At 44.7% G+C, this 9,240-nt stretch overlaps 1 protein-coding gene across 1 annotated transcript; it reads right to left on the bottom strand.

Moving 5' to 3' along the window:
- Positions 1 to 5,574: 5,574 nt before the first annotated feature.
- Positions 5,575 to 7,513, bottom strand: LOC120963205 (uncharacterized). The gene is made up of 2 exons (XM_045227489.2): positions 7,331 to 7,513; positions 5,575 to 7,226 (listed from the first exon to the last, which is right to left on the bottom strand). The coding sequence occupies exons 1-2, from the start codon at positions 7,334 to 7,336 to the stop codon at positions 5,646 to 5,648; spliced, it is 1,587 nt and encodes a 528-aa protein (XP_045083424.2). The 5' UTR covers positions 7,337 to 7,513; the 3' UTR covers positions 5,575 to 5,645.
- Between the last annotated feature and the right edge of the window lie 1,727 nt (positions 7,514 to 9,240).

Below are 9,240 nucleotides of genomic sequence, written 5' to 3'. Positions count from 1 at the left end.
ATGCCCACACACTAGCCCCGTCCTACGTGACACACTAAATTCACCTTTTTGTGTCAAGATTCGTGCAAAAGACAATGAACGACGATTCAGGCGTATGGGCGAGTTGCGTAAGCCCACACGTGTGGGCGTTAGTGTTTTCGTGCAAAAGTGACTTTCCTTGTTCGTGTAACGCAATTGCAAGCCAGCTAGCTTCCGCTCACTGGTACGTACTCGAGCGAAGTTGAAGATCACGGACGACAATCTTGTGCGATCGACAAACCTCGAATTCCCTGCTGCATGGCTTTCTGCTGCTAGATCTAACTGACTTACGTTTGGGGCATTCATGTTTGCCAGGCCCAGCATGTGGTGCTTGTTCCTCTTTCCATGCATGCATGCACTATACTGTACCCCTGGTAAACCGATGCATGTGAAAAAAAATTATATGAGACCAGGTCTTATATTTAATAGGTGAGATCCGACCTGATGGATGACACGTGACATTCACAAATCACAAAGCATCTAATCTCTCCCTCCTGATTTCAGGTGGGGGATGGGGTAGATGCTTTGTGATTTATGAATGCCACGTGTCATCCATCAGGATGGGTCTCACCTGCTAACCCGTGAGACCTGGTCTCATAGAATTATCCTCCGATGCATGTGAGCGCCCTTTTATTATCGAGATGAGTTGTAAATTGTAATAATCCTGTCATGGTGCATGAAATTCCACCGCGTTCACATTCACAAACTGATTAAAACGCAGAATTTATAAGGACTTTGTGCGCACGCGTATTTGGCATATATTTAGGAAGGAGAATGGGAGTTTGAACAAGAAGTTGAATTGAGATTATACATGAGATAGGTAGTTTTATTTTCGACCCTCTGTTTTGCCCATAATAAGAATTATGCGTGAGAACTTGAGACGGAGTTTTATTTTCTTGTTTGGTTAATGGAAAATATCGAGGGACTAGATAGGAGAAGGTAACACAAGTTGGGACGATGGGTTAAGATGGTCTCACACAACTCCCTCCCAACTCCCGCCCCCTCCCAAGTTAATAGAACAATGGGAATTGGAATCTTAGTTCCCATGCCTAATCTCTTCTCAATTTTCAACCCCCTAACCAAACGGTAGATTTAATGGTATGACGACTAGGAAACCTCGGTGGTTTTGATAGGTGCCACTTTTTGATCAACTGCACTTATTCCTTATGAAAAAGGAATATATTAATATCGTGATGTTATACTTTCAACTGGTCTTTACCCTTACAATAATAACGGAAGATACACTTGGAAAACACAACAATATATGATTAATTATGTACTTTTCTGGTTTAGTTATTTGTAAGTCATCACGAAGGATCATTCTTATCTGACCTTATGGTTCGTGCATGTGCAAAAGGGGATTTGAAAATTTTAATCTTGTGGCTATGAGTAGTGTGTTCTTTTAGGGGCCTTTTTTCTTTAAACGGGCTAACCTATTTCTTTTAATTTCTCAACGGATATTATGCATGCAATCGACAGAAACACTACGGGCTTGGTAGCACTACAATTCCAAGAAACTGCACCCACAGAAGCACGGGGAGGCCAGTAGAAAAATGCTAACATGTCATCCAACTAACATTACAACTTCAGCATCACGGAAGGGGGAGGAGAGTTGACATCAACACCGGTTCTACATCTGGGGTCAGGTTCACAATGTGGGCACGAAGCAACAACACGACGCCTTTGTTCACCTAATCAGCAACCCAATTCTTCTGAAGATCCATCCAAGCAAACAGGGAAGTGCTTCATAAGGGGCCCCGATCAACTTTTTATCAAAGGGCTTTGTTCCCCACGTTCCTAATAGCCCAAGTATTAGGAACTAAGCCAAATTGTGTAAAAAAAATCACCAACAGAGGAAAGGGCATATCAACATGAATAACACTGCCAGGTATTTGCCAGGACCCGGACAAGTACGAAAGATAACACCCATAGTCCCATCTAACCAACCTCACCTCAGCTGGAAAGGATGGCATTTGCCAACATGTCCATCACAACGTTTGATCACGATCAAATGGCTGTGAGGGCTTTCGCCGGTTAGTATTACAATTTTCTTCTATTTATTTTTATCATTTGGAAAGTTTCAAATTGGTAAAAAAGAAGAGCAAATAGGATCCCCGGCATATCCATTGAGTTACAACTTCTCTAGTCAGCACACCATCTTAGAAAAGCTGTCACATAAAGATTTGAATTTTCAAAGGAATTGTAGACCCCCAAAGTCTATTTATATTGTCTCCCAGCCAAGTCACTTATACATAGATTTAGTTGTGGGGGCTATTTAGTCTAAATAGCGAAAGAAAGAAAGAAAGAAAGAAAGAAAGAAAGAAAGAAATAAACCTACTCATGCAGAATGAAGTGTTCTTTGTAGTAAAAAAATCAGGCTGAGGTGTTAACCAATTTCTTGACGTTGGGGTGGATCCAAAAGAGATACCACTTTCTCATGAATTTATTTTGAATTGAGACCTTTTGGTTCAACTTTATCCTAGATTTGCCGAAAGAGCAACCCCTTTTTTCACTTTAAAATAAAAAGAATTTGATTAAAATAAGAAAAAAATCGTGGAGGATTAACGCACACAGTTAATGTTGCTTGCTCGTTGCTAGTGCTCCATAATGCGGAGTCTCTCTCAAATGTTAATTACTAGTCAGATTCCACACTGCCGCGTCATGTCTTCTTGTTCCACTTAATCACTCTGATTTGAGTTGAGGAGGAACCAAACGACCAATCGGAACATAACATGTTACAGACATGAAGCGCGCGCTTCCGTTTGGTTTCTTTCCGTGAAAGCAAACAGTGGGAAGTCACAGTGACTTGTGAGGTGAACCTCTCACTCCCTCCACAGTTTCGGCTCGCTCTTGTAGCAGTCAGTTCAACGACCTAGGTGAGCTAGGCAAGCTGCCGGACGGTGACAGCCCCGCAATCCAATTCGGCTTAGCATACCTTGCTGACCATGACGTTTCTCTCGCTCGCTCCGTTACGCTCAGTGTGCGACCAATCACTTGCTAGTTGCTACCTTCGTTCAGGCTTGTCAGGCTCTTTCATATCGTGGGTTAAACTTAGACTGTGTATTTCAGCAAGAAAACACAAATTATATGACTAGTATCATCGGGAAGATCTTTCGAATACAAATCCAACAGTATGATTTTTGTGACATATAATTATAATTTGCTAGTTAAATATATGATCAAAGTTTGACTCAAATTTTTGAGATAGAATTAAGCATGCACGTTCACGCGACACGCGTCCGGCGGCCGACGGAACCAACTATAGTTAGTTAATGTACCGGTCCGTACGTATAGTGCGTACTACACCAGTTCGGTTTAGATGTGCCTTAATTAACTCTCACCTTTCCGTTTGCATCACTTCACCAGCTAGAGTAATCCCAGGATCGTATCTTGTCCACATGCAATGCAGGCTTAAGGTACGATCCGAGACGCTTTACGTCTTCGCCGTCTTCTCTTCTCCCGTACGAAGAGCTAGCTAGGCTTGCTTTTCCGATGTCAACGTCGACGTAGACGTCTCGCACGGTTCGCATGGCACCACTACCAAAATGGATGTATCTAGAACTAAAATACATCTAGATACATCCGTACCTGCGACAAGTAATTCGGAACGGAGGGAGTACGTGACACTGCTTACACTACGCACCGTCAAAAATAACCCACTGGAGGAGTGAGGGAGTACGTGACACTGCTTACACTACGCACCGTCAAACGCACATAAGGATTTTTTTGTACGCGTTGCGCAGCAAATTAAAAGAATAGGTCAGGGTGCTATCGTGACTCCTTAGTGTCCTCACCAATCCGATCCGCAAAAAAGAAAAAAAGAAGTTGAGAGGAGAGCTGTCTGGCTGCCTACCGGGCACATGGAACTGTCCACCGCCGGCTCCGGCTGGCCCAGCCCGGCCGGCCACATCTTATCTCTCGCAACAACCGCGGCACACAGCTCACTCGCGGCCTAAGCTTGCTACGTCAGACAATATAACTCCATTTGTTAATTGTTATCGTCCTAGCTAGGCCGGCTTCAGATTCGGCTAGTAGTAATCCTCGCTGCCAGAGGCACAGCGCAGCACAGCAGGCAGCTACTGCATGTCGACATGTCTGGCCAGTGCGCATCGCGAGATGTATGGACGCGGGCTGGCGAGGCGGCCAGCCAGAGGAGACGAGATCGCGACCGGGGTGGAGAGAGAGAGAGACGGCACGCACGGTGGGGCATGGGGCACCGTGGCGTCTCGGTTGGCTGTTCTCGGCCGGCCGGCCGGCGCGGCGTGGGCGGACGTACGCTGCCGCTGCCGGGGCCCGGCACCGGCCGCGCTCAGCCGGCGCGTGACCCGTGCCGCGCGGCGGATCTGCGCTCTGTCATTGTCTTTTTTTTTCGAAACGGAGATCGCTCTCTGTCATTGTCGTGCGCGCGTGCCATGCCAATATGCCATGGCATGCAATTGAGACAATTGCTTATTTACCATTGACAAGCTCGGTCATTGCTCATTTGCCATCGAACAAACTAGCGTTGCTCTTGTACCGCTTACAAGCTTGTTTCGTTGCTAATTTGCCATCAGCCGTTTACTTGGTGTTAGCCACTTCTGTTAAAGTAAGCAAAATGACGATTTTACCCTCAATGGCAAATGAGCAACCTTACCTATTGTTCCTTTTAACCATGTTGAAGCACTTCTGTTCAAATTATCATAACATATTGAGATTACATATTTCTGTAAAATAAATTGGCAACACCTTGCTTGTAATTATAGATCAAACAATTTATGAGAACAATATAGTATTTTCATCATAACACATAACAAGGATAAAAGGTAGCACCTTGCTGGAGCTAGCTTGCATGAGAATAACAAATATTAAGATAACATATTTCTCTATAAAAAAATTGGCAGCACCTTGCTTGTAATTTCAGGATCAAACAGTTATAAACATGACAATAATATATTTGCATCATAACACATAATGAGGATAGTAAACAGGAGAAATAGACATGGTACTCATATTCCAGTACAAGAAACTGAAGTGCACGAAAGAGACCAATGTCCAGTACAAGAAATTGAAATGCACAAAAGAGACCAATGTCCAGTGCAAGAAAACAAGTCCACAAATGTCATAGAAAGAAACAAGTTCACACTTTCAGTTTTTTCTTGCTACGAGTGGCCATCGCAGGGCTGTTTGGTTGCCTTTTCTTGCTTCGAGTGGCCATTGCGGGGCTGTCCGCTGCAGCTGGGATCACCTTTGCCTTCGACTTGCCCTTGCGCCGCTTTGGTGTTGACGCAATTTCCATTGAGGTGCTCTCAATTTGGTTCGAACCGGTTTTGGACCTAAATTAACAATTCATGTATAAGTAGATGATATGATTGCAAAAGAGAAGCACAATATAATCTTGAAAACTAAGGTGTCATTTACCTCACAGATTTAGATGATGTAGTCTTAGATGATGTTGACTTCACCACATCTACTTCACTTGGGTTGGTAGTTGAACATGGAAGAGGCAACGTTGGTTGGGTACCTTCGATTGCTTGAATATTAGGGTCACCACTCCTTGCTGCAACTTTGGATTTATTTCTTTTTTTCCTACATGACCAAAAGAACATTAGCATTGTTATATGCATGATAATTTTAACAAAATTACACTCTTACCTTCTTTCTTTTGCCACATCAGCATACGCTTCTTTTGCATCTGGATCAGCATTTTTGCAACCTTGCCATCTATGACCATAGTCTTTGCAAATTGGGCACTGATGTTGTCCTTTTCTTCTCTTGCTCTTGCTATGCTCAGCACCACTCTTGTGCCTCTCTACTTTTGGCCTCCCAGGAGCCCTTCGAAGGATTGGAGGGTGCAAAAAGAATTCATGGGTTTTCTTTGGCCATTGAGATGCATCAGTAAGCCCCGGCATTACAGGAGTATATGCTGCTGCGAACTTGGCAACACTATAGTAATCATCAACAAAGTCTTCTATAGTGACCCCTCTAATTCCGGTGATGCAGGAAATGGCATGCTTGCAAGGCTTCCCTGATACTTGGAATTCTCTACATGTGCATGTCCTCATGTCCAGATCCACAACATGTCGCTTGCCATCTTCACCACCCTCACTCACCTCTGCTTTCATGTGGTCAATCCTCTCATACTCTATGTCCAACCCTCTACTCTTTGCATTCAACTCCTTCATGACACTAGGTAGTATACGATGGCCTTCCAATTTTTTGGCAATCCTCCTCCTCTTCTCCATCTTGACTAATATCTTCCTTCTAATTTTGTCCACCAACTGAAACAACATCATGCCCTTGTGCTTGTTAATCCAGTTGTTGAAGCACTCGGCCAGATTGTTTGTCACATAATCCACCTTTGAGGAAGTGGAAAATTTGCTCCTGGACCAAAGCCTACTATGGTATCTTGTCAAGTACTCTATTGCTTTAGGTTTTTTCTCATGTATGGCTGCCATGTGGGCTTCGAAAGCTTCTGGAGTCCATGAATAAGCTGCTGGCCACATATGGTCATCAAATACTTTACCATGAAATTTTTTCTTAAAGTTGACAACCAAGTGGCGCATGCATTCCCTATGTTCAGCATACTTATACACCTCTTCAATTGCACTATCAATCCCTTTTCCTGCATCCGAACAGATTGCAAGTCCAGGTGGACAACCAATAGCTTGATGAAGCTTCTCCATGAACCAATCCCAACTTTCTGTTGTTTCCGAGTCAATAATTGCATAAGCAACAGGGTACAACCAATTGTGCCCATCAACAGCACAAGCAATTGCTAGCTGACCTCTATACTTCCCAGTCAAATGAGTACTATCAATTGCCAAGTATGGTCGGCAACCGGCCAAAAACCCATCACACAAAGGCTTGAATGTAACAAACATCCTCACAAACCTTTTTTTCCCTTTGTACTCCATGTGATCAATGGCCACTATGCTTCCAGGAGATCTCTTTTCAACTTCAGCTTTCCAAGCATATAACTTGTCAAATGAATCATCCCAATTTCCAAACAACCTCATCGATGCTAGCTCTCTTCCACGGTAAACTTTGTCATAACGGATCCAAATCTTGTACTTGTCATGCAACCTCCTTCGTAGCTCCATTGATGTCACACTAGGATCTTCTTTTACCCAATCAATTACCTTGGAACATATCCAAGACTTCGAAGCAGCCTTTGGGTTATCACTTTTTCTTGTGCTGTGACAATTATGTTCTTCATCATGGATTTTCACCTGCAAATACAAATCATATAACAATCAGTACTAAATACTAATTCACTTTGAAGTTAGACATCAATTCAAGTAACATAACATATATTCAAGTATCATATACATACCTCCATAGTGACACCGTCATCAATTGTACCGACATGTATTCTCCATTTGCATCCTTTTTGTCCACATTTAGCTCTGAATCGAGTAGGTTCAGATTTTTCAATTTTGTACTCAAATTCACGCTTAATAGAGTATTGAGCAATTGCCAATCTAAACACTTCAATATTCGGGTATATAGTGCCCACAGCCATGGGTGGGTCTTCCATGTTATGCGCTACTTCCGGAGGAGCATCATCCGGTATAGCATCTTCTACAATCCACTCCTCATCATCACTGCTGTCCTCAACACCGTCCACATCAACTACAACATTATCAAGCTCATCCTCACTACTATCGGAATCCGGGCAAGCACTACCAATTGAGTACTGGTCTTCCTCATCAACACCTACATGTTCATATTCCTCGTGTGGATTCGCTAGATATGTATCCGTAGGTTCTTCAGTTTCTTCACTGACATTACTTGGCTGACTAGGCAGTGCTAGAGAAGGTGTTGCATGTGAAGGAGTAGATGGCATATCAGCATTTAACTCATCCCTTTTTTCATGTTCATTTAAAACTTTAAGTGCTACTTTGCCATGTCTAACTTGCTTAAAACACTCAAACATTGTCATCAACTCTTCATCATTTGCAACAGGTTTGTATTTCTCACTAATACTATCAAACCATTCTACAATGATAGTTTCATCATCAGACCACACAACCCAAGAGTACTGTGCAGAAATAGCATCTAGAAACCCCTTCATAGTAGTGATAGCATGCAAATCAATGCTCCAACTGAAGGAAAAACCTCCACTGAAGTTACGGCGACTGCTACATATCCTAACTTCTAGCACACATGTTGATGCCTGGTCCATCCTGCGGACGCAACCATGACAATCATCAACCAATTTGTCTAAAGATTAGGCGCAATGTGCAACTAAATATCATGAGAGAACATATCACGAACACATGAGACAATGAACTACCTTACTGCAGCAATTCGTCGCGGGGATTGAGCAGATGCTGAAGAAGCAACATCCTCACCAGCTGGAACAGAAGGTCCATCGGCTGTAGGGGCGCCGGCTGCTGGGGATGAGGCAGCAGTAGACAGTGCAGGGGCGGCGGTGGCTGGAGCAGCATCTGCAGGGCCGGCGGCTGGAGAAGCACCTGTAGGGGCGCCGACGGCTGGATTCGCAGCTGCAGGGCCGGCGGCTCCGAGATCTGGTGCTGCAGGGCCAATGGCGGCAAGATCCCCAGCTGCAGGGCCGGCGGCGGAGGGAGCAACAGCTGGAGGGCCGCTGGCGGCTGGAGCAGCAGATGGAGGGCCGGCTGTGGCCGAAGCAGCAGCTGGAGGACCACCAGCGGGAGCAGCAGCTGGAGGGCAGGGGGCGGAAGGGCCGGTGGATGGAGAGACGACCACGAGAGGAGGACCTCCGGCCAGCGGGAACAGATGCGGGAGGGGCGGCGGCGGCGGTTCCGCCATGGCCACGCCGCGGCCAGGCTAGGAGGCTAGGGTTGGAACCAGGGGAGTTGTGCGGGTCGAGTATTGCGGGAGGAAAGAAAGGGTTTTTTTACCACATGTTTTTCCTTTTTTTTACAAGAAAATAAGAGGGTGATAGATGAGGGTAGTACTGGTATTTTCAGATAAACTGACAGGGGCTATTCAATCTAACGGTGGATGTATAACGGCAGAGTAACGGTGATGGCAAATTGGCAACGAAACGAGCTTGTAAGCGGTACAAGAGCAAAGTTGGTTTGTTCGATGGCAAATAAGCAATAGCCGAGGTTGTCTATGGTAAATAAGCAATTTTCTCCATGCAGTTGCATCACATCACAGATCACACCCACTCAAACGAAGGTCGAACGCCCGGAATAATCTGAATTTCTGAATCTACTCCCAAGGTGACCTGCTGACCAAGACGACGATCGCGAC

Source organism: Aegilops tauschii, chromosome 4 (genome assembly GCF_002575655.3).
Source record: "Aegilops tauschii subsp. strangulata cultivar AL8/78 chromosome 4, Aet v6.0, whole genome shotgun sequence".
NCBI classification, from domain to species: domain Eukaryota; kingdom Viridiplantae; phylum Streptophyta; class Magnoliopsida; order Poales; family Poaceae; genus Aegilops; species Aegilops tauschii.
This window is presented reverse-complemented; position numbering and strand designations above follow the sequence as displayed.